This window comes from Aedes albopictus, chromosome 2 (genome assembly GCF_035046485.1).
Source record: "Aedes albopictus strain Foshan chromosome 2, AalbF5, whole genome shotgun sequence".
Lineage (NCBI taxonomy): Eukaryota > Metazoa > Arthropoda > Insecta > Diptera > Culicidae > Aedes > Aedes albopictus.
In genome coordinates, this window is record NC_085137.1 from 162,896,729 (window position 1) to 162,923,438 (window position 26,710).

The 26,710-nt window shown below is 43.8% G+C and overlaps 2 protein-coding genes across 2 annotated transcripts in view; both read left to right on the forward strand.

Annotated features, from left to right (window-relative positions):
* LOC115258558 (histone demethylase UTY) overlaps positions 1-26,710 on the forward strand; it is a 256,602-nt gene that overhangs the window by 80,057 nt on the left and 149,835 nt on the right. The window lies entirely within an intron of this gene.
* LOC115258559 (ionotropic receptor 21a-like) lies at positions 13,647-15,683 on the forward strand. Its single transcript, XM_062847496.1, has 2 exons — positions 13,647-15,400; positions 15,465-15,683. The coding sequence occupies exons 1-2, from the start codon at positions 14,220-14,222 to the stop codon at positions 15,628-15,630; spliced, it is 1,347 nt and encodes a 448-aa protein (XP_062703480.1). The 5' UTR covers positions 13,647-14,219; the 3' UTR covers positions 15,631-15,683.

Consider the following 26,710-nt stretch of genomic DNA (forward strand, 5'->3'; position numbering starts at 1 on the left):
TGCTAAGGATACTCGAGGATACAACCGAAAACATCAGGATATTCAACCAGTGTTGGTAAAATCACACTCAAAGCACACTCAAGAACCGCTCCTGCGTGAGCAAACTCGCACGCGATTCTGAATCATTATCTCACGCGCGAGATTTTCATGCAAAATCTCGCTCTCACGAGTCAAACACCGAAATCTCGTTCGCTTGTAAAACGAATCCAAATCAATTTGAACGGCATTCAATGTTATTGTACGCTAGATTTGCTTTCGTTCTATCATATATTCCTAAAAACTTCGAAGGAAATAAAAAGAACACCAAGAAATAAAGCAATGAGTGAAATCACGAGTCAACTCATCCATGATTTTTTCGGCGGTGAGTTTGGTGAGTCAAGAATCTCGCGTGAAACAACTCAACCATGAGATTTGAGAATTTGAGTTTTTTCCAACACTGTATTCAACTAATAGTAATACATATTGAACCTAGTGGGGTTTGATTTGCATCCATTTGCATCCAAGATAGTTATTGAGCCTTGAAAAACGACTATATTTAACTCAAAAATAGCCATAACTAACCCTATTGCCATTTTAGAACCCTATTCACTTCTACAAAGTTGTTTCTTTTGGCATTTTACACAACTTTGTAGAACATTACAACTTTCTAAAACTGCGCGTTTTCGATATATATGAATAAAACGATTTTTGGGGGGTCATTCATAAATTACGTCTGTATCTTGAAGCAATGTAGAGATAGAGGGTTGGTGTCTTCGGCAAAGATATTTGTATTGAGCATATCTACAACTTTGCCGAAGACACCATATTGAAAAAACGTCAAACAAAAAAGTTGGATTTTACAGCGCCGCCTGTGGCAAAGTTGCGAACTAAAACTAAACGCCATTCGACGCACCCTATTTTTATAAAATTTTCATCCGAAGACACCATGCCGATAAAACCACGTTTAAAGACGCTGCTGAAAAAAGTTCACGTTTTGGGCCATTCGTCCCACTGTGCGCCGTTTCAACGGCTATTACCCACATCGTCTGGGAGCTACAGAGGAGGTGGCGCGTGGACTCGGAGAATGGCTAGTCCAGATGCAGTACAAGAGGTGGTCCAGGGGTTCGGAGTCGGCTTCGTAGGTCATACCGGTGCCCTGCGGTCGAGATCGACCCTTACAACGATTAAGTGGCCGCGGAGAGGAAGTCCCGGTAGCGGTGCTGTCGTGGCGTCGGTCTACTGGGTTGGATCCGAGCCCGCGGTTGGAAAGGGGTCCCCGGCAAGGGTCGGGGTAGGTGAGATCCTGCTGTCTGCAACCTACGGGTGCATCTGATAGGGCCTGAAGGGTAGTGATACCCTTCCTTACGGGCAGGTCAGATCGGGTTGCACGTGGGCATCAGTTCTTGATGTCCGCTCAGCAGTAGGGCGCGGGCGGGGTTGACCCTGCCCGCCTTCCGAGGACAAAGGGAGTGGCGAGGACCACTCGGGAAACTGGCTAAGCGCCAGCATGCTACCGTGATGGACTCTCCAAAGCGAGTCATCGATGTTCGTTGCTGCAGGCTACGCAGCTAACCTTGTGGGTGCGATGTGCACTAGCCCCTCTCTGAAGCAATACCTTCTTGGTGGTTCCGGAGAGACGTAGGGTTTGGCGACCATAGGAATGGTTTAGTGGGTACGAGGAGAGAGTAGTCCTGGATTTTACTTTTGTTGTAGAAGACGGCCTGTCAGACCTACACTACCCTAACCTTCTGTTAGGGTGTCTGTTGAGCAGATTATCCCCCTATGGTTTAGAAGGAAAAAAAAACACACACACAAGGGGCAGCAGGGACAGGAGTCCAGGGGCTTGACAAACCCCCCTTCTGCGAGTCGGGTGGAAGCTTGGGAGTTTTTCCTAAGCGAAAACCGTTCACACACCCGTGTGGATTACCACCTTTGGCTCTTCCTTCGGGGAGTGACCGAGCTTCTGGCTTCCAGACAGCTCAAGCGGAGGATGCCTAGGATGTGGCGGGGTTTCAACAGTGGGCTCTGTTGGATCCTCATAAAAAGCTACACATCTGCAAGCAACTCCGTACAAGCGACCTGGTACCGCTTTCAAAGTGCCTTAGCCCAAACACCCGGAGTGCCAACCGGCACATCAGGATTGATGCCAGTAACATCCTGATTATGGTATACTGGTCAACGCAAACGACAACGGACTACGGACTACGGATCGGATGACGACGATGGGCTGACATTCGTGCCATTCTGCTTCCTGAGTAAAGAAGGGTGACACCTTCTTGAAACGGCGAGTGGGCTAATGGTGCGTCTGCCTCCGTCCCGGTAAAACCTTGGCAGGCCTTCGGAAACGCTCTTCACTTGTCCGTCAATTTTGATGGGCACTAGGCTCGGATGTAAAATTCCCGACTTACGCTGATCTGGCTCTGGACACGAACCCCATGAAGGTTCGTGTTCAACCCTCGCTTGGCCTCCCTGTTTCATAGACAACCAAGAGATCACGAAAGCGACTACGTACAGCGGGTGGAGATAGCGGCCCGGAGGGGGGACCCAATAACATGGAAGGAGAAAACGGAAGTAACAGCGGAAAGGTGGCGAATCCGTTCGCCAAAGGAGGATTGCTGAGGTCTCCGCCTCAGCAAACAGAAGGTGCAGAACCGCGGCAAGAAGCGGCTTCACAACAAAGTGCGGTACACTCGGAGCAGCAACAGCTGCCGACGAATAGTGGATGGAGCGTGCCTCAACAACAGCCGAAGGTAGTTGCGGCGAAGAACTTGACGGATGACCTACACGAGTTCGTCGACAAAAAGCACAACGTGCACAAGGACATCAAGGACTTGGTGTTGAAGACTTGGTTGAAGATTAGGAGGGCTCTCGGAGCTGCCGTGAAAGAATGGCACAGCGTGATGCAGAGAGCGGATGAGGCAGAGAGCGCATTAGCAGCGACTAAACACGATCTTGCAGCAGCTACGCAGCGGCAGCAGCAACGAGCCACGGTCGAAAATATGGAGACGCCGAAGAACCATCGGAATACTCGCTCGGAGAAAAGAGGCAGAGATACGCCAGGAGAAGAGGAAGTCCCGAAGAAACAAAGAAGTGAACGGGAGCGCGCCAGCAATCGGAGAGATGATGGATGGCGCACTGTGGAGAGTCAGCAGGCGAAGAAGAAGAAGCGAAAGGAGAAGGAAGAACAGAAAAAGGAAGAAAAGAGGAAGGAACAGGAGAAGAAAGAAAATCGCCGGCCCCCTAGGCAGAGGAAGAAGGGTGATGCACTGATCGTCGAGGCGAAGGACAAGACGACGTACGCTGCGCTCCTCAGGAAAGTGAGGGAGGACCCGGAGCTAAAAGAGTTGGGTGGAAACGTGGTAAAGACCAGGCGCACCCAGAAAGGAGAGATGCTGTTCGAGCTCAAGAAAGATCCGGCGATTAAGAGCTCAGAGTACCGGGAGCTCATTGCGAAATCCTTAGGCAGTGAGGCCACCGTGAGAGCACTTTCACAGGTGGCAGTGCTCGAGGTCAAGGATTTGGACGAGGTCACGACTGAGGAAGAGCTGAGAGTCGCATTGACCGAGCAGTGTAACTTGGAAGTACCGGTGACACTCCGAATCAGGAGATCGTTTGCAGGTACCCAGACGGCGGCAATCCGACTACCAGTAGATGCGGCCAACAAGATTGCGGTAGCCGGCAAGATCAAGGTCGGATGGGCGGTGTGCCCGCTGCGACTGGCTCCCCGAGTCACCAAGAAAATGGAGAGGTGTTTCAGGTGCATGGAATTTGGTCACCAGTCAAGACACTGCAAGGGTCCAGATAGGTCCAAACGGTGCTGGAACTGCGGCGAAAACGGACACGTTGCTCGAGACTGCACGAAGCAACCCAAGTGCATGCTGTGCAAGTCGGAGGAAGGAAATGGCCACCGGACGGGAGGCTATAAATGCCCGGCCTACAAAAAGGCGAAGGCAGGCCAACAATGATGCAGATAACGCAAATTAATCTGAATCATTGCGACATCGCACAGCAACTGTTGTGGCAGTCGACAACAGAGACGAAGTGTTATGTTGCGATCATCGCAGAGCCGTATCGGGTTCCTCCTGAGAACGGCAATTGGGTAGCGGATATAGCAGGATTGGCAGCTATACAAGTTATGGGCAGATTCCCTATAGAGAAAGTGGTGGAAAACTCTTACGAAGGTTTCGTGATCGCCAAAGTTAACGGTGTCTTCGTATGTAGCTGCTATGCGCCTCCAAGATGGACCGAGGAGCAATACAACCGGATGTTGGATGCACTCACTGACACGCTGGTAGGACGTAGGCCAGTAGTCATCGGCGGCGATTTCAACACCTGGGCCGTTGAGTGGGGCAGCCGGCAAACCAATGCAAGAGGATATAGTCTACTTAAAGCTCTGGCGAAGCTGGACGTAAAGCTGTGCAATGTAGGAACAGTCAGCACATTCCGCAAAGACGGTCGTGAATCCATCATCGACATTACATTTTGTAGTCCATCGTTGATGGAAGACATGGACTGGAGGGTGAGTGAGGAGTACTCCCATAGCGACCACCAGGCGATCCTCTACAAGATAGGCCAGAGAGCTCCTACGTCCATACAGAGAACTAGAACTTATGAGCGGAAGTGGAAGACGAAGGACTTCGACAAGAAGACTTTTATCGAGGCACTTCGGCCAAATAGCGATGCGGCAAACCTCGACCCAGGGTGGTTGACGGAAGCGCTAGCAACGGCATGTGATGCAGCGATGCCGAGGAAGATTGAACCTAGGAACGCTAGACGCCCAGCGTACTGGTGGAATGCGACGTTCAGCACCCTTCGTGCGACTTGCCTCCGAGCTAGGAGACGAGTTCAGAGGGCAAGAACTGCGGCCGATAGAGAAGAGCGCAAGGTTGCGTTCCGTGAAGCTAGAGCTGCCTTCAAACGAGCTATCAAGCAGAGCAAGGCGAACTGTTACAAGGAGCTATGCCAGGAAGCCGACGCTAACCCCTGGGGAAATGCCTACCGCATCATAATGGCAAAGCTGAAGGGCCCAATGACGCCAGTCGAAATGTACCCAGACAAACTGAAGGGTATCGTGGAGGGTTTGTTTCCAAAACACGATACAACAACGTGGCCACCTACGCCGTACAGCGAGGGCGATGCGGAATTTGACGTAAACCGACTGGTCTCCAACGACGAGCTCGTTGCCGTGGCGAAAGCATTGAAGGTGAAGAAGGCTCCCGGTCCGGATGGAATCCCCAACGTGGCGTTGAAAGCAGCGATCCTGGAGTATCCCGATATGTTCAGGTCAGTGTTGCAGAAATGCCTGGAGGAAGGCATCTTTCCGGATATATGGAAGGTCCAAAAACTAGTGCTGCTGCCAAAACCAGGAAAGCAGCCGGGAGATCCAGCATCGTACAGGCCGATCTGTCTGTTGGATACGCTCGGAAAACTCCTGGAGAGGATTATCCTTAACAGGCTGACCGAGTATACCGAAAGTGTGAGAGGGCTGTCCACGATGCAGTTCGGCTTCCGCAAGGGAAAATCGACGGTTGACGCAATTCGGACCGTCGTTGAGATGGCGGAAGGGGCATCCTTACAAAAGCGGAGAGGAGATCGCTACTGCGCCGTGGTAACGATAGACGTTAAAAACGCGTTTAACAGCGCCAGTTGGGAAGCTATCGCCGTAGCCCTGCATAATATGTGGGTCCCCGACTATCTGTGTAGGATTATAAGGAACTACTTCCAGAATAGAGTCCTTGTGTACGAAACCAACGTAGGGCAGAGGTCGTTTAGAGTGACAGCAGGTGTTCCACAAGGGTCAATACTTGGCCATACGCTCTGGAACGCAATGTACAACGGTGTGTTAACACTGAAGCTTCCGGCAGGTGTCATTATCGTGGGGTTCGCAGACGACGTTGTATTAGCGGTATCTGGCGAATCAATCGATGAAGTTGAAGTGCTGGTATCGGAGGCAATCGACACAGTCGAAAGATGGATGAATGGAGTGAAGCTGCAGATAGCCCATCACAAGACAGAAGTGCTCGTAGTCAGTAACCGCAAAGCAGTGCAAAGGTTGGAGATCACGATCGGAGAGGAGAGAATTTCATCGCAGCGCGCGTTGAAGCACCTGGGCGTGATGGTCGACGACCGCTTAAACTTTAACGCGCACGTTGACTACGCCTGCGAAAAGGCGGCGAAGGCGGTTAACACAGTAGCGAGGATTATGCCAAACGCGGGCGGTCCAAGAAGCAGTAAGAGGCGCCTCTTGGCAAATGTTGCAACCTCAATACTTAGGTATGGAGTGTCAGCCTGGGCTCCGGCGCTAAAAACGAAGAGAAACCGTAGAAAGCTGGACAGTGTGTTCCGGCTCATGGCTATGAGAGTCGCGAGTGCGTACAGAACAATCTCGTCGGAGGCTGCATGCGTTATCGCTGGGATGATGCCCATCTGCATCACCCTAGAGGAAGACGTCGAGTGCTATCGGAGTAACGCAAGGAATGCGAGAGCAGCTGCTAGAATGGAATCGCTGGTGAAGTGGCAACAAGTGTGGGACAATGCGGCGAACGGAAGGTGGACCCACCGACTGATCCCAAATGTGTCGGCGTGGGTGAATAGGAAGCATGGGGAGGTGAACTTCCATCTGACGCAGTTTCTGTCCGGGCATGGCTGTTTCCGGAAGTATCTGTTTCGATTCGGTCACGCGTCTTCCCTTCTGTGTCCGGAGTGTGTGAACGTGGAGGAAACACCGGCGCACGTCGTCTTCGAATGCCCTAGGTTCTCGGAGATGCGCAGGGATATGCGCGGCCTGACGGTCGACAACATTGTCGAGGAGATGTGTCGCCACGAAGACCCGTGGAACGCTGTCGACAGAGCAGTAACGGGGATGCTGTGCGCGCTGCAGAGGAAGTGGCGCGAAGACCAAAGAGTATTGGGTCGCGATCGGAGTAGGCTTGATCCACCGCCGGGGGCTTGAATGAGTCGTCCGTTGCATAGTACCGGTTATAGGTCGTCGGGGCGCCGGTGAACCGGAAGACTACCACCAACCGGAATCGCCGGGCCGACTTCGGCACCTTACTGGTCGGGATGAAAACTTCGGTGTCGAGAGAACTTCCACCGTCGGGGTCTTTCTCTGTCGGAGTAGGCTAGGTCCGTCCACCGCCGGGGACTAGACCGAGTAGACCGCGAAAAAGCACCGGTGCTTGGTCGTCAGGGCGCCTGTGAACCGGAAGCCAGTCTTCAACCGGAATCGCAGGACCGACCTTGGCACCAGCCTGGGAAGTATCGGTAACGGAAGAAGTTTCAGTGTCGGGGAACTCTTCGTCGGATAGGGTAGATCCACCGTCGGGGACTATCTGAGTCGTGCATGAAAAGCCGGAGTGCTAAATGGCACACGGACGGCAATAGAATAACAAATTTGGTGTATGTTTGTACTAACTGTGTCGCTGAATGGCGATAGGTTAGATACGAACACTAGAACGATTAGAATAACAAATTTAGTAGCGACAAAATGTGCATGAGCACAGAAAAAGAAGAGCGCATGAGCGCATTGCCCCCCCTGAAGCAGTCGCATGAGTGGTACCAGGGGGATCGAGGCAAGTAGCAGAGTTTTTCCATTCGGTTTTCTCTGCTGAGGGAGGTAGGGAAGAAAAAAAAAAACACACACACACACACACACACACACACACACACACACACACACACACATACAGACATTACCCCAATTCGTCGATTGGTATATGTGTCACGTCGCTCCAAGCCTTCTATCAAAAAGTCATTTTTGGAGTGAACATATAGCCTTTCCATTACACTAGTATACGAGAAAGGCAAAAACAATGCGCACGCCCCTTGTGCTGCTGTCACTTCACCCAACTAACGAATCGAATCGAGCGGGTTCCGACTGTATCTTCCTCTAGGAATTGTGGTCAACCAAAAAAAAAACCAACAAGCTTCGATTGATATGGGATGCAGCGGTGAAGCTGGGCGACGTGTCATTCAACTCGAAACTCTTGAAAGAGTCGGATCTGTTGACTCCGCTCCCGGCTGTGCTGTCTTGGTCCGCCAATTTCCAGTTGTGGTTGCAGGGGGTATAAAAGAGATGTTCCACCAGAATAAAATACGGAAAGAAGATCAACATTGTCAACTCTGCTCTGGCGGGAACATCCATTTGAGAAACCTCGGATCTACGTTATGGCAGTTGCAACCTTCGGCTCAACGTGCTCCCAGTGTCAGCACAGTTCGTAAAGAACCTCAACGCTGCAGAGTAAGCCGACCAGTAGACAGTATCCTCGGGCTGCAGTTGCTATTCACGACAACCACTATGCGGATGATTACTTGGACAGTTTCAAGACGACCAAGGAAGCGGTCCAAGTAGTTGTGGAAGTGAAACACGTCCATGCGATGGGCGTATTTGAAATTCGTAATATGCTTTCAAACTCTGTGGAAGTACTTCGAGGGATTGAGGAGCTTCCTGGCGAAAATTCCAAGGACTTATCGTTGACGCGTGGGTACACTACTGCATCAGTACTCGGAATGCGCTGGGTACCAACGGAAGACGCATTTACCTACACGTTTACCCTTCGAGCCGATCTACAAGCGGTGTTGGAGGACGATCATGTGCCGATAAAGCGGGAACTCTTGAAAGTAGTGATGAGTTTGTTCGATCCTCATCCAAGATACATGGAATTCGAAGATTGACTGGGACGATCCTATATCCGATAGCTGCTTGGTGCGGTGGAAACAGTCAGTGGACTGCGCTCTTCGATCAACTGCCGTCGCTCAGGATTCCTCGGTGCTACTTTCGGGCACCCTATCCGAATAACTTCGTCAAACTGCAGCTGCACGTCTTCGTAGATACCAGTGAGTCTGCGTATTCGTGCGTGGCGTACTTCCGTCTTCCAGTAGGAGAGCAGATTCAAGTGACTATGGTTGCCGCCAAGACAAAGCCCCTATCAATACTATCTCCATTTCGCGTTTAGAGCTGAACGCTGCCGTTCTCGGAACTCGCCTGTTGGAATCTGTAAAACAGTACCATACCATTCCGATTGCGCATTTTTTCCTATGGAGTGATTCCAAAACGGTGCTAGCGTGGATTCAATCGGAACACCGTCGCTATCACAAGTTTGTTGCAGTGGGCGTCGGAGAAATTCTGCTTTCTACGGATGCGAAGAACTGGCGGATTTGAAAACTGGACCGAATCTCAACACAGACGGCCCGTGGTTTCGTGGTCCAAACCACTTGAGGCAACACGAAACCTCTTGGCCAGCACAGCTACAAACCTTCACCACTCAAGAAGAAATATTCTCTGTGCAACTGCACCGAATTCAATGTTCTATCGTAAATCCTGCACGATTTAGCAAGTGGACGAAAATGCAGCGTACGGTCGCGTTTGTGTTGCGGTAAATTGACAATCTAAAACGGAAGGTCGGTGGTCGCCAATTAGCCAGCGGAATACTTAACCAAGAGGAGCTTTCGAAAGCAGAGCAGTTTCTTTGGAAAACTGCACAAGCAGAAGCCTTTCCAGAGGAAATAACAGTGCTCAAACGAACCCAAGGATCTCCAGAATCACGACACAATATAGTATCGAAATCAAGCCGCATCTACAAGCGATGGCCCTTCCTAGACGAAGATGGTGTTCTCCGTATGCGAGGTAGAATTTCTGCAGCTCCTTTCGTACAATACGAAACAAAATATCCAGCGATCTTGCCCGAGAAGCATCCAATCACGTTTCATCTCGTACAGTCTTTCCACTGCTGATTCCGTCATGCGAATAGGGAAACCATTACGAACGAACTACGACAACGTTTCGACATTCCCAGACTGCGAGCGCTGATTAGTCGAGTCATGCGAAGTTGTGCCTGGTGCCGAATAGCGAAGGCATCCCCAAAACCACCAGTAATGGGCCCTCTACCAGAAGCCCGTGTAACACCATTCATCCGATCATTTACATACGTGGGACTGGACTACTTCGGCCCGGTATTCGTGAGAGTTGGTAGGAGTCAGGCAAAGCGATGGGTGGCACTGTTCACCTGCCTTACCATCAGGGCGGTGCACCTCGAAGTGGTGCATAGCCTCAACGCTGTGTCCTGCATTATGGCTATTCATCGATTTGTATCTCGACGAGGTACCCCTGCTGAATTCCACACCGATAACGGAACCTGCTTTCAAGCCGCAAGCAAGGAGTTCGCCAGCGAGATAAAGTCTCGGAATGAGGAGATAGCTCTCACGTTCACCAGCGCCCAGACAAAATGGTGTTTCATTACACCTTCTGCGCCCCACATGGGCGAGGCGTGGGAACGTCTTGTGCGTTTGGTGAAGGCAGCGGTTGGAATAATACTAGACGGTCCTCGACGACCGGATGACGAAACCCTGGAGACCGTTCTGTTTGAAGCAGAGGCTACCCAAGTAACCACAAGCATTATATCATAACATTAATTCAATCGTATTATAGTTTAGCTAATGCATGATAACTTTTACTCTACATCTGTCACGTAGTGAAGCGTTTAATCTACATTATGAAAGCATTGAAGCATTATGGGATTTTGACAGTTCGGTATAGTTCTATAGGGCCGTTGTTTAATGCTTCATTGCATTATCATGATAAAAGCTTTATGGCAATCAATAATGCAAGCACTTATTACTTTATATATGCCTTCGCTAAAGCTTCCATCACTGTAAACAGAAAAAAAAAACACTCAGTTCGAAGAAAAATACTGTAAAACATTTTTAGAAACAGAACCGTTCAAAAGAAAAGAAAAACAAACCCAAATTTTCATGGATTGCTGTGCAGGGAATGAAATTATCGATCACGATCGTGATTGTAGAAAACTCTCTCACACGCATTATCGGCGAAAAAAGACGTGCGATAAATTCAGACCCGGGCTTCTCCCGAGAATGTGTTTTCGCTCGTTCCGCAGCGCCGAAAATCGATTATCATCAGCAATGAAAAGTTGACTGGTTTGCTTTCTGCTCTTTGTTCGCCTTTCCGTAGTGCCGTCGTCACCGACTGTAGCTTTTATGTATAAAATTTCTGTCCCTTCTCGAGCAGCTTGTGTGGTCGTGTGGTTATGGTGCGCGCTCAAACACATTTTTGTGGAGGGTCTAGGTTCGAATCCTGTTAGCGGCAAATTTTTGTTATTTGCCTTCTGATAATTATCGCGATAACTTTGCAGGCGATAAAGTTGGATAGCGAAAATTAAAAGAGCGATTTCCAGTTTTCGGCTATCCTTGATCGGGGGCAAACAGCAATGACCGATAAACATTTCTCACAGGAACAGTAAAAACAGAAAAAAATCGGTTGCTCGAAAAACGCCGTTTTTCGTCTCAATTTACTGATAATTTCATTCCCTGTTGCTGTGTAGCACTTCGATTATCATGCTCAGATGTTGCTGTTTGAAAATTTACTTTATGTATGGTTTTTTTGGGTTTCTGGATGGGACATGAAGACAATCAGATGCTGAGGGAACAAAACTTATGTGGGGTATTGGTTTTCTTATTTAACATAGTGCTCCGATTTCATAAAAGAAAGGATTAAAGCGCTGTTTGTATTGTTCCTTATTTATTGTGTTTTTTGAGCACGTATGAAAACAAAAAGAACAGAATCAACACAGACGAATTTATATCTTTATATAATCTTCGTTTGTGGAATCAATCGGTTCTGTAATCGCTTATTTTCGACTGATGAGTTTGGGAGAGTAAGATAACTGATAGCATGCCGACCCCAGCACAACTTTTAGAGCTGCTGAAAACACTCAATAAGGCATGAGCTGAGTAAACGTTACTTTATGTTGTACATTTTTTCAGGTGCAAAATACATGGTCATCGTAGCACACAGCGTTAGCGCGTCCGACTTCCATCGTGGTCCAGTTTCAGCAGTCTCTTCAATTCCCAAAATAGAATAAAAAAATCAGAGCGACAGTATCGGAACAGGTAAGGGCTCGGCGCAAACCTATTTGACTGCTTTGGCGCGCATGCTGCAGAAGTCTTGCGGCTGGCTGGTATGTACGTGGGTATGAGTGTGAGTGAGATGTAAATGAATGACGATGCTCTGCGTCGTTGGCCTTCGATGGGAGAGACACCGTAGACGATGATCAGTGGAGTGCGCTCAAAGAATGGAAGAGTGAATGAAAGAGCGAAGAAACTCTGAAAGGGGTAGAGAGTAAATGGATGATTTGAAGCGGAGCGACAGTGCGATGTTTATTCAGTCTATTTACGATGCTTGTAACTGATGGTTGCGCGTTGTATGTTTTTGAGGACCGTGTTTCGGCGGAAAGAACTGAAGTGTGTGATTGTTTTAAGGATGGTGAATTTCTTTGGAATTTCGTTGGTGTATAGTTCACAGTCCCAAACGAAAATGGATGGATACGACAGAGGAGTAACTGGAAACTTGCTCAACACATCACCGATCAACTGTGGCGCAGGTGGATCAAAGAGTTCCTGCCTGTTATCGCCCGCAGGTCTAAATGGCATGAGGAAGCAAAGGATCTACAAGTAGGCGACTTAGTTTTAACCTGTTTTAACAATGAATGGAACTTTGAGAAACCAGTGGATTCGGGGCCGCATCATTCAGGTCTTTCCTGGGAAAGACGGCAGAGTTCGTCAAGCGCTCGGAGAACTGAAAAGAGCAGTGGTTAAACTTGCGGTTCTTGACGTTGTAGAAAAGTGTAAACCAGGTGACGATCCTCTCGAGACTTCAACCTTTCACCATGGTTTACGGGAGGGGCTATGTAACGACAAGATCCATTGTTCTGGTAGCACTGCCATGGACTATCAATCTCACTTTCCATCCATACACGACCAGGGAGGGTGCAGGCACGTCAAACTCGAACAAACTACGCCTACCTAACATGCATCGAGCGGGCCTTCCCAAACAACACAATGCGATTTCGCGGGCCATCCCCATCGACAAAACAAACCGATTTCCAAGCAGGATTCGACCAGGCTTCTGGTCGCGTTGCCAGTCACACTAACACACTCGCAAAAGATGAGCAGTAGGCCTACCTTGCCGCATGCGGGTCCCCTGTACACGACCCGCAGTTGTCAAGCTGAATGACTGACATGATAGGTAGAAAATAACTAAACGTGCATATAGCGAAACGAATGGAGTGATTATGTAAGGAGGAAATAATGTTAATAAAACTGTGAACTCAATTGAATAATTATTTAGGGTAAGTGTATCAAGTATGGCTATAGTACCAATTATTCGCCATAGTTGATTTTCACCCTTTAACGATGTTAATCAACAAGAAAAAAATTGTGAACAACAGACCACGTTCACAAAAGATAGTCGCACTCATTCCAACTCCACATTTTCCTCAAATCATAGTAGAAATAAATCATTTTCCTTAAAATTTCGGCTTCCTTGCACCCTTTATCGCCATAAGGAATGCATGCAAATAGTGCGAAAAGGAACCGAAGTTAAGAAATGTATCCATAACTGGTACAGGGTTCCTATCATTGGCACACGCTGTAATCAATACTAAAAGTAGTTTTGGCTCCGTTTCTATATTTTTCCTGTAAAGTATGGAAACTAAGCTGGTTTTTTAACTTATTGATGACATTCGTCGGTCTTCTCGTTATTTTTGTATAAATAGCTTTCCTTAGGTAGTGCCATAATTGGTACACCCACCCTACATTTGATTTATTCTTCTATCTACTATTTACAGTGTCTTAAATCTAAAGTTTAGTCTTGAATCTACCATTCGATTATGCTAAAATTTGCTATCTAAAATCTAGTAAGTACGGTGATTGAGATTCTATACGTATCCTAAAGGGTAAAATTGTAATTGCAGAACTAAAACTATATTCAGTGGAGCTGTCGATACGATCCATCCTTTAATTCGATTCAGTACACCAAACTTGTAAGTGCTTCACTCATATACCCCAATGAATTATATAATCCAATGAAATATATATTTTAGCTTAAAGCGCACAAACCAAATAAAGTGTTGCTGTTGAGACTTGGTGACTTCTGACCCCACAATTATATTGCACAGAATTTTACACTCTTTTTTCGATCTGTGTTTTATTCGGGGAGCCCTTTGGTAATTCCAAACTAAAAACAATAAAATCAATAACCTATCTATGAAAATAACCTAGAAATCTAATAACCCAATCACACAATCCTGTTCGTCTTGTTCCACAAAGCTTCCCGAGAATCATAACCGTTCATCCTTCGCGTGGATTGACCACCACTCCAGAGTTCAAAAGGTGATTGCGTTTCATAAATTTCTAACACCCTGCCGAATGGAAGTGCACCTGCTTCGATGTATCTAACAGCTAAGCCTATAAAAGCAAGGACTTTTCCTTGCCATGCTCTACAGTTGGTGGTGGTCGTTCGGTCAGCAGTGCTGAATGGTGAACACGAAATGAAGAATCTTGTTCTAATTAGTAGTGTATTGTGCTTTCTGTGGTTGGAGCTGCTGTCGGCTTGGCAAGGTATTGGTCCCAACGAAGACTCGCTTCATGAGGCCTTGATTGCGTACAAGTCGTACGATGTGGAGGCACGTCGGAATCGGTTCTACGAGTTGAGCAGTGAACAGTACATTTCCGGGGGCTTTGAGTCGACGAATGATACTTGCGATGCTCGGGATGACCACGCGAGGGTTAAACGTTACAATGATCCCACGTTTCGGGGCAATCCGAAAACGCGGGAACAGGTTTGGGCCAACAATTTCGCTCATGTAATAATGAGGGACCAACAATCCATATCTTTGGTAAAGCTGCTGATTCGCATTGTGAACAAATATCTGAGTGCTTGTATACCGATTATTCTGTTTGACGTGTACGTAGAACAAAGGGAAACTTACGTTATGGAAGCTCTGTTCAGAGAGTTCCCGACGACCTACATATGTGGCAAAATAAGCTCAAACTACACACTTCAAAACCCCGAATTACTTGTGCCATCGGCTGCACAGTGCCGTAGCTACATCCTGTTCATATCGGACGTCATGATGGTTCGAAAGGTGCTTGGACCTCAGTTGACCAATCATGTAATCGTCGTTCCTCGGTCAAGCCAGTGGAAACTACAAGACTTTCTATCATCTAAAGAGTCCAGAGACATCTTGAATTTGCTAGTTATCGGTGAATCGTACTCAACAGAAAAGACACTCAATAGTGAATCTGCCTATGTTCTGTACTCGCACGAACTTTACATTGATGGATTGGGTTCGAACCGCCCAATAGTGCTGACTTCGTGGATGAACGGAAAGTTCTCCCGTCCGAATGTGAATCTGTTTCCGCCAAAAATCCGGAAAGGTTTTTCAGGACATCGCTTCACTATCTCTGCTGCCCATCAACCGCCGTTCGTGTTCAAGATCATGTCTACGGACGGAGTTGGGAATATTGCCATTCGTTGGGATGGGTTGGAAATTCGAGTGCTAAAGACGTTGGGAAACTATCTTAACTTCACGTTCGATATCAAAGAACCCTCCAAGCCGTATCTTGGGTAATTGTTTGTACCCCACAGTGTGAAGTGGATATTCGTTAAATATAATCGTTGTTTGATTCAGGTCAGGAGATGCCGTTACGTACGAAGTGGAACGAAAACAAGCCGATATTGGATTGGCCGGAGCGTTCGTAACAATTGAGCGAAATGTCAAAACGGAAATGTCGGTGTCTCACTCGACGGATTGTGCGGCTTTTGTGACCCTGATGTCATCGTCTTTGCCAAGGTAACTTTACCAAAATATCATAAAACGTGAGTTTTTTTTTTAAATTATTTTACAATCCTCAACTGCATCTGTTTAAACCACGGGTTCTTAAGCTTTTCCAGCTGGTGGCCCACTTTTAATTGTAATAAACACACAATTTCTGAAAATTTGGACAGAATTTTTGAATAAATGTGTACATTGTATCGCTTTCATTACAGGCTTTGATAAACTTACGTAACGTAGCAGTTTATCTTACAAATTTAAGTTTTTTTTTATCAACAGTGCTGTTTTTGTTTTTTTTTTTTTCTAAGTCAACATAAAGTTAAGGTTAGTGATCAGTGTTCCAGTAAACTCTCTGTCTTAAGAATGTAATATAAGTTGGCAAGTTTCCAGTACAAATTTATTCAGTCTGGCTCAGTGAATCAAAATTCCGCCTTCGCGCAACAATAACGACAATGCAATGTCGCAACCTGAATTTGTTGCGACATTCTACCCAATGCGACATAGGTTTGTCCCAACTTGAACAGAATAGGACAAACATCGTGCACCACGAGTTTAGAGATTCTTAAGCCTTGCATTGTGATTTTCGAGCGGTAACTTAGAGTCGGTAAACACTGCAACGCTGCTGAATATGTATCATCAAAAAGGTTTGATTTTGAGTTAGTAATAATTGATTTTTCACGAGTTGAAAAGTACGCAACAAATTCAGTTTCCGTTTTGTCTGCAACAAAAATTTTCGGAATCATGTCATTATCTGTTACCAGATGGGATAAAGAGAAATCGCCACGTCTTCTTTGTTGCTTGTTTTGTGTCTCTTTTGTCTGACAATTCTTTTCACTGGTCTGGCTCCATGCAATACTACAAAACTCCACAAATTTTATGTATTCTAACCCACATTTCAGAAATAAAGAAAACATAAAATTTATGCAAAGTCTTTGAAGACATGATGGCTGCAACCCCTAAATTCCTGGAGAAATTTCTGAGGGAATCGTTGGCAGATTTTCTAAACGAATCCCTGAAGAAGTTTTTGACGGAATCTAAAGTCCTTTTAGATATTTGAGTTGAAGATATCCCTAAAGGTTTTTCTGAAAGCATCAATGGAACATTTTATGATGGAATTCCTAGAGTTTTTTTTACTGGAAAATTTTTTGAGAGAATCCCTGACGGAATTTTAAAAGGAATCCATGAAGCAATATTTGTTGGGGATAAATGGACATCCCTACCATTGACTCACCAACACTACGCTGAGCTCACTGGTGGCAGATCTATCTGTCACCCGTCGATGCTATAGAGATAAGTGATATTTCAACACACTAATGTCGTTTTCGTTTTTGCGGTGGTGCTACACCGGTGCAGCACTTTTGCACCGAAAATGTTCGTTTTTGATTTTCGTTGTACACCGGTGCAGCACTTTTTCTGCACCGCGCATGATAGTGTAGCACTCAAAAAATCGGGAGTGTAGCGGGTGCACACCGTGTCCACCAATCAGCGTTGGCAAAGTTGTCAATATTTTGGTTTTTATACACGCATACCAATGCAACTGCACCGAAAATGTTCGTTTTCACAGTGAAAAGTGTAGCACGAAGCGGTGTAGCACTGCCGCAAAAACGAAAACGACATAACACTAGCGCGAGTTTTTCCTCACACAAAATTGCACGCCAATTCAAAGGCTATTCAGATTGCATATGCAAATATTACCCAATCGAATTGGGTAAAACGGGTAAATAATGATAAAACTAACGTCCGGGACAAGAGTGCAAATATTTTCCTCACAGTTTCACAACTACACCTATAAAAAAGGCACGCATACATTTGAACGTGATTACCACTATACCAGCATGAATGGATGTAATGTTTACAATTGTACACCGCGCATAACATGTTAGTTCGTTAGTTTTTAATAAAGTTTTAATTTGTTCGTTTTGTTACGTCGCGTGTGTTTATATTCAATACCGAGAATGTACTCGGTCACCGCCACCCGCGAACGTAAAGGTGGCGACGAGAATTAAGCGAAATTAGTGAGAAATAGTAGCAAAAGTGTCTCCTGCGAGGAAGAGGAGAAGAATGGACGGTACCAATTCGCCTCCCGGGGCGACCGTTCGCATCCATCATCAATTGCGACGAACGGACTGCAACAGGATCAGGCTGGACACCATCAACACCCAGCATTTGTTCCGCTACAGCAGCAACTGTCCTCCGGTATTCCCGCAACCGCAGCCTCGTTTCCAGCAATTTCCGCAACCACCGATTCAACATCAACAAAACGCTACTTCAAACGAGTTCGTCGGACAGTGCTTCCAGCTCTTCCAGCAGCTCCAACAACAACAGCAAGCATTCTTCCAAACGATGATGTCGACGATGAACCAGCACACAGCGCCTAATCCGGAGCAGATTCTAGACTCCCTAGCGAATAATATCCAGGAGTTCCGGTACGAGTCAAACGTCACTTTTGCAGGCTGGTTTGTGCGCTATGAAGATTTGTTTGCTAAGGATGTAGTTCGCTGGATGATGAAGCAAGTGCGTTTACTCCTCCGCAAAATAGGGTCCATGGAACACGAACGCTACACTAGCTACATTCTTCCGAAGCTTCCGAAGTATGTCAGCTTTTCGGAAACAGTGACCAAGCTGAAAAGCTTGTTTGGCACACTGGAGTCCGTGCTGAGTAGGTGCTATAGGTGTCTGCAGGTGACTAAACAAGCCACCGAGGACTTGAAAACTTACGCATGCAGAGTCAACAAACTGTGTGTTGAGTTTGAACTCGGAAAACTCACCGAGGATCAATTTAAGTGCCTTGTGTTCGTGTGTGGCTTGAAGGCGGAGAACGATGCGGAAGTTCGGACAAGGTTGCTGAGCAGGATCGAGGAGAGAACCGACATCACCCTGGAGTAAAGTGACCAGATATATTTTGCTCTGATGCGGGACACAGTTTTACTAAACCAGGGTGTCGACTACCTGGAAAGCCAGGGACTGTTAGGGAATTTATTTCTGGGCTTGGAAAATTAGAGACAGTCAGGGAATTTCACGGGGAATTTGGTTGTTGATCATGGAACTTTTTCACGACACTCAGGGAACAAAGTATCAGATCTCAACAAGGAAATTATGGAATTTGGAAAACTAGCTAAAGCGCTGTTTGCAGATCAGAAGGAATTTCTCAGCCTATCTTGATGCATGGGAAATTCCTTGCCCGAATCGCTCAAGAAACCGGTTTTTCTTCGATCACAGTACGCAGTAGCGAAGAAATGACAGTTCAAATGGCAATCACCGAAGAAAGTTTCTGCCAGGAATCACTCAAGAAGTTTCTTGAGCGATTCCTTTCGAACTCGAAACTGCGCTAGATTTTTTTTTCTAAATGTCTGAATTTTTTTCATGGAAAATTTCTGCCAAAACATTGAAGAGATAGCTGGAGAAAATTCAGGAATGAGTTATTGACAAAACTATGGGAATTTTTTAGTTGCATTCAAATGTAAAGTACTGGTGGATTACTGGAGAACATTTTCCAAAACATTTCTTGGAAAGTATTCTGAAACAATTCTCCAATATTTTCATCACAAATATAAAGTGTACACACTTAAAATAAAGTACCATATTCAGCAGTTCTATTTTCGGTAAAAGTTCAGATTACCGAATGTTCAGCAAGATATAACCGAAGTTCGTCAAAAAATTACCGAACGTTCGGTAAACTCTGCTGAATCATCGGTAATGTTTACCGAACGTTCGGTAAAAATTAGCCGTACTTCGGTAAAACTTGCTGAACTTCGGTAATCCGAACTTTTACCGAAAATAGAACAGCCGAACAAGTGACTCTAAAATAAGTGTGTATCTTTATCAAACTTTCTAAAAAAGATATTTGTTTTCTGGAATTCTTTCCATTTGTTAAAAAAAATCTACCACCGGTGGAGTTTCCAGAGTGATCTACCATATACTTCTATAGAAATACTTCGATCATTTCCGAAAACCCCCGGAAAAATCTGACAAGGGGAATCCTGGAGGTAACCTTCCACGAATCAAGTAGCCATGTAGGCATGTTTGTCTTAGGAGTTTATCTGACGGGTTTTAACAGATATTTCTACAAGAAAGCCCTGTGGATTGTTACTGGAAATTCATTTGAAATTTTTGAAAAAAAAAACTATGAACAAAAGTTCTGATGAGACATTTTTAAATTCACTTGCAGAGATTCAAAAATGTTCAGTCAGCTCTGAATTAGTCCACATCAGTGTGAAGTGCTTATGAAAACCAAATTTTACCTTCATCCTTCTCCAAACAACTCTGCCTTTACTTTATACAATGTCAGATTGGTGGAGCGGACCTGGTGTGGTGGTTAGAACACTTGACTATCACGCCGAGGACCTGGGATCGAATCCCACTCCCGACAAACTTGCGAAATGTGAGTTCTTCCTTCGGAAGGGAAGTAAAGCGTGGGTCCCGAGATGAACTAGCCTAGGGCTAAAAATCTCGTTAATACAGATAAAAAAAAAAAAAAAATGTCAGATTTAAATCCTCAAAATCCTAAAACAATTGTAAGCCTGGTTAAACTTTGTTTTTGCTATTTACATTAGTCTAAAGATTGATTTTCAGAAGAACAGAAACAGTTCAACATGTTTGTCAAGAAAACGACATTTTAGCCGATTGTTGAAATCCGGGATATTTCCGGGACACTTTGCAGTGCGGGACGACTAGCTTGAATCCGGGACTGTCCCGCACAATCCGGAACGCCTGGTCACTTTACCCTGGAGCAAATATCCGATGAGTGCCAGCGGCTCCTCAGCATTGGCGTATCTAGGATTTTTTCCTAGGGGGTGCCTAGTTCCAGTGGCCAGTTTCAGTGGCTTCCAGGTTGTTTTGTTTTGTTTTTTTTTTGTAAAGGGAAGTACCGATCCACCCTCAATTTCTTAGCATAATGATATACTGCGTCGCGGGAAAAATTAGCCCGTAAATTTACACGCGCTGTATTACAGTCGGAACCCGCTCGTTGAGCCACAACCTCCACCCAACCAACGAATTCGATTCGCTAGTTGGGTGGAGTGACAGCTGCACAAGGGGCGTGCGCGTTGTTTTTTTAGATCATGTTTGAGTTGGAAACAAAAAGTATTTTTTTTCAATTTGTTTTAAATTTAGAGCAAAACTTATACGTTTTGCAAGATACATATATGGAAAAGGGGAGAAATAATTATTTTCACCCATTTTTAGTCGGTGACGTCGGTGAAGTTAAAATATAGATGTTTATGAAACCACCCGGACCAAAATGCAAGCACAAAACGCTTTCAATGATCGACAAAATAAAGATTGCCGATGTTTTGCATTTGTTTCGAAGTAATTGTACATATTGTTTTGTTTTTAAGAAATATGAAATAGAAATTCTTCTCGATTATCAGTAAAGTTTAAGAAACCAAAAACTCATTAGCTCGCCCCTCGGAATTGCGGATTGGTTGTCATTTTCAGTTTGACATTTAATTATGACATCCAGGTATTTTTTAGTTGGCCGACAGCTCAACTAACGGAGCCCCAACTAAAAAGCCACCCAACTATTAAGCCCCCAACCAGCGAGTCATGACTGTATAAAGAACAGTTTTTTTTTGGAAAATCCAAACCGCGGATTTAACACTTTCTCCGCCATGTGAGGTTTGAAAACTTGATTGCGTATAACACATGGAATTTGCATTTTCAGTTGGAACTTAACAATTAGGAACAGAGCAATTATTAGAAATGTAAATCTCGGAAACTATAATAAAATATCCTCAAATTTGCGTGTAACTTGTATTATAGTTCCGTTCTGAAGCTTCACGAACATATTATCAATTCTGTTGAAACCTGGAATTTGGTGCGAGCGAACTTCGATTTTTCTCTTCGGGATTCTGATGCTCACACCAAATTTCAATTTCGACTGGATTGATATTATATCTGGTGAAGGGAATGGTGTATAAAGCTGAAATTTTGACATACGTAAAACCAACATTGTAGTAATCAGTCAAAATTTCAACTCCGTACATTCCGGATAATCGATTCTGGTTTATACGTATAACACAAGAAATTTGTGATCTCGGCAGAACATTTTTTTATGGTAATTCCTCAGGAAATATTTTCGTCAATTTATTTGGAAATTGTTTAGCAATTTATTTCAATTGAGACTTTTTCTCAGTAATTTCTTTGGGTTTGGTAAATTTCTTCGGTTATATCTTCGGGTCCTCTTCGGCAATTTCATTTTATTTCATTCGAAATGTTTCCACGGGATTTCCTTTGCCAATTTTTTAGTAGTAGGGTATGTGTGCCATCAGTAATCTCACGCTCCCATATTCATCCTATACGGAAACAAGCAATTACGGCATCGAATGACTCCGTTCTTTTTGTTTTCATGGGTGCTCACTTCTAACAAAAAATACAAAAATAAGAAACAAAATAAACAACGCTTCAATCCTTTGTTTTTCGTAGGATGAAAATGGGAGCCACATGCTTAATAAGGGAACCAATACCCTATTTCAAGCATTGTTTTGTTAACACTCCAAATACCGTGATAAAAAAAACTCACGCGGAATACCGTGATCAGAAAAAAGTTGGAACTTTTACTTTGAGCAGCTCGTTCTCAGCCGCCTGTGGTCCGATTCAAAAATTTTTTTCAGGGATGTTCTACCCAACTCTTCCATTTTTGTGTTCTGTAAAAAATGTGTTTCTAGGGATGCTCATTTTTCCCCTAGACTTGCGTGAGTAAGGAACATTTTTAAAAAAACCTCGCTATTTTTGATTAGCGTTCCAAATTTTAAAAGTGATTACAAAAAATAACTAGAAATCTGTATACTTGGCCAAAAGGCATGACATAGAGGTAGTAAACTATTTGCGTAGCTATCTTGAACATCCCTAGCTAGAAATGAACATGGCTCCTGACCGGCAAGTATTCTAGTGCTTTTGATAAGCATCCTAGAAGGTTCGAGTTTTCAGCAAAGTGTTTTATATTGATTGGTACTACACTTTCATTCTATATTGATCTAGATCTGCTGTAACTGATCTAGATAAGTTTAATTATTTATACGGCTCTCTAGAATACTCGATATGCATTCTGGAAGGTTGCAGTCTTCGGCAAAGTTCTTTGGATTGGTTAGTACTTCACTTTGGCGTCTTCAGTTCTGATCTAGATCTGTTGTAATTGATCTAGATAAGTTAAATTTTTCTATATAATTTTCTAGAATCCTCGATAGGCATCCTATGGAGTTGCAGTCTTCGGCAAAGTTCTCTGGATTGGTTATTATTTCAGTTTTTCATCTGTGGTTTTGATTTAGATCTGCTGTAATTTATCTAGATAAGTTTTAGTTTTCTACATGATTTTCTGGAGTTCTAGCTATTCATTCTAGAGGGTTGCAGTCTTCGGCAAAGTTCTCTGCGTTGATTAGTACTTCACTTTTACCTGATCGGTTTTGATCTAGATCTGCTGTATTTTTCTTGATAAGTATTATTTTTCTAAATTAGTATCTAGAATTCTCTACATTGGTGAAAATAATTTACCACAGGGTGATTTTTTTTTCGCGATCAAGCAAAGACAGGTTGCGTCAAAAAAACCTACATTTGGGTTGATTTGTAGTTTCGTGTACATGGTGAATTGCGACGGTACTGCGCGTACGTTTATAAAATACATACATTTTTATACATATAATATCATGTTCACACTTATCCGTGGCTGATCGAACATGATTTCAGTAGTAAGCACAATCACAAAAATAAATTTAAAGTAAAAGTTTTTATTTTAAATTTATTTTTGCAGAATCTCCTTAGTCAAGAGAAGATAAAAACGTTTTTTTTTGTCATGAATTTCAAAAAAAATGTTATTTTGGCGTTGCATAATAAATGGATGAAAACCTAGAGGTTGCTGCACTAAAGAGTCATTACAGAAGAAAAACAAATATCTATATCAGCCAAAGCTAATCTAGGCCAAAGAAATCTTTCATAAAGCATATCCGGAGCCCTAGAGCACTAGAGAGCATATCTAGAGCACTAGAGAGACAATCAGAAAGATAAAATTGAATTAGAGCTAATCTAGATCAAAAGATTTACACATGTTACCAGTCAATCCTACCCAACTAACATTTTTGCTGTTTAAGAGTTTAAGAGAGCTTCCTTCATACACTTTTGCTCCATAAGCTATTATACAGCTACTTTTGTTAGTAGGGTAGCTACTTCGCCCAAAACTATGAACCTACAAGAGCATTGAAGAGATATTTCAAATTATGAAGCCCTTCTAGATCAGTGCCATCAGAACAATACCACAATCCAAGAAGTAAGAGTTTAGTGCCAAGTGTTCATCAAAAGGGATGCATATAGTTATAAGATTCTAGTTTAGGCTAGCCTAGTCTACACATACACAGCCATTCAATGAAAGAATCTTGAATTGACTACTTTTATCATTTTTATTGTCATTATCAACCCTTGAAGTGCATCGGTGATGCGTTACAAGCGTGTCCGCCATTGAAGAAGCAACCCAACTAACAATCACTCATTTTACAAGCACCTTTACGACGAATTGATTCAGCATGATGCTGAATAACATTTGGATAATTTTCAGGCACAACCTTTGTTCGGGTTTTGTTCACACAAATTTGGAGAAACTTTAAAGCATAGTGTTGTGTACCGACTGAACTGTTTGTTGTTTAATCGTTTTACAACTATATAGTAAAGCTGTTATTCAGCTTTAGCAAAAATGATTAAAAATTTAAAAAATGCAAAATTTTTCAATTCCACGAGAAGTTTATGATTGGAACTTAATGCTGTGAACAAATATTGTGAAATAATAACTACACATGAATTTACCTGAATCCAGATTCGAACTCGAGACCCGTCGATTGCCAGCCGCATGCCTTCCTATCTGCGCCATCCTAGAGATGATGAATTGCAGCGCTCAAATCAAAACATAAACTTCACGTGGTTTAATAATGATCAGACTTCGACTCCTATTCAGCAGTGGTGAATTAGCACAATATTATGGTTAATGACTGAACAACATATTAATTCAGCTGTTGATCAGTAAAAAACACGTGTTTTTCATCATGTACTCTGAGTCGAAGTATGATGAAACGAAAGCGCTTATGTGACTTGTGAAAAACACATTATACAGATACATGTCCTAATTTCTACATGTACTTAACAAGAAGCAGAAAAAAGTCTTGTTAAACTATGTTGTAAAGGAATTACTGCGAGTCGAATAAAAATCTTATTAAACGTTTGAAAAGTGTTTTAAATTATCATTGTTAATACCAATACGAAAAGTTGAACATTGGCTACTTTTTCAATTGAAATAGCATTTGTACAGTAATGTGTACAGCATAATTTTAGTTCAGCTAAAATTACTATTATAAAGCAACAATTCAGCATGCATGCTTGTTTGCGGCTGGCGATTGTTAGTTGGGAATGTACGAAAAGCGCAACCCAACTGCAGAATTTCCACTATAATCACACAATCATTTATTTTACCAAACATGTTCTAGCCGGGTGCCGTAGTTCCAGCGGTTAAATTCAATTATACAGGACAACATCGAAAACACGCAACTCAAAATGTTCTTGCTATCAACCACGTGTGCGCATCCTGCTATGATTCTCTTACACTTCTCTGCACTTCTTTGAAGACTCCTTACTTCCACAGTATCGTATTGAAAGATACAATTGATCTAGATAAAATACTTCAGATCTATATCAAAACTGGAGACATAGAAGTATGGTCACCGACGAACCGACGTGACACTGATGTTTCAAATGTGTCCCCCCTCAATTTAACGGTCGACCAGCAAAGCGAGCGAACCCTTCTGTCATATCAGCGCAGACGCGAACCTCTTCCTATATGAACACATGGGGGTTTGGAGTCAAGCTAGCACATCAACGCGAACCGTTATAGGGGTGGCGGTAGTGTTCGGCTATTTCCATCATGGCGTCGCGGACAATAAATTTGAATTTGTTTGTTCTAGCTGTCACGTCGGTTCGTCGGTGGTATGGTAGCAACCAATTCAGTGCTGAATTTGTGCAAGATTGCAACCCTTTGCATATAAAGAATTCTAGAAAATCATATAGAAAAATCACTTATTTTCTTCAATTATACCAGATCTAGATCAAAATCGAAAGCGTGAAATTATTGTACCAACAAATCCAGTGAACTTTTTCGATTGGATGGTTCTAGTGCATCGAAAATTCCAGAGATTCATATCGAAAATAAAACTTATCTAGATCATTTACAGCAGACCTAGACCAAAACCGGAGACGTGAAAGTGTAGTACCAATCGGTCCCGAAAACTTTGCCGAAGACAGAAACCCTCTAGGATGCATGTAGAGAATTGCAGAGGGTGAGTTAAAAAAATAATACTTATCTAGATAAATACAGCAGATCTAGATAAAAACCGATGAGGTAAAAGTAAAGTACAAACCAACGCAGAGAACTTTGCCGAAGACTGAAACCCTCTAGGATGCATAGCTAGAACTCCAGAAAGTCATGTAGAAAAATAAAACTTATCTAAATAAATTACAGCAGATCTAGATCAAAATCATAGACGAAAAATTGAAGTGATCCAGAGAATTTTGCCGAAGACTGCAGCTCCATAGGATGCTTATCGAGGATTCTAAAAAGCCATACCCAACTAACAATCACTCATTTAACAGGCACCATTATGACGAATTAATTCAGCATAATGTTGAATAACATTTGAATTGTTTTCACGTACAACCTATGTTCGGGTTTTGTTCACACAAATTTGGAGAAGTTATAAAGCATCATGTTGTGCACCAACTTATTTTTTTGTTGTTCAAAGCGTTTTACAAATGTACAAGAAAGTTGTTATTAAGCTTTGGCAAAAATGACTGAAAATAAATAAAATGCAAAAATGTTGAACTCTCACGAGAGTAATTATTCGCTCTCATGTTGAGAACATCTATTATGAAATAAGAATTACATATAAAATTACCTAAATCCGAATTAGAACTCGAGACCTGTCTATTGCCAGCCGCATGCCTTCCTATCTGCGCCATCCTAGAGATGGTGAGATGCAGCACCCAAAGCAAAACATAATCTTCCCATGACTCAATAATGATCACTCCTGAACTTGTGTTCAGCAGTGGTGAATTAGCACAGCACGTGGTAATCA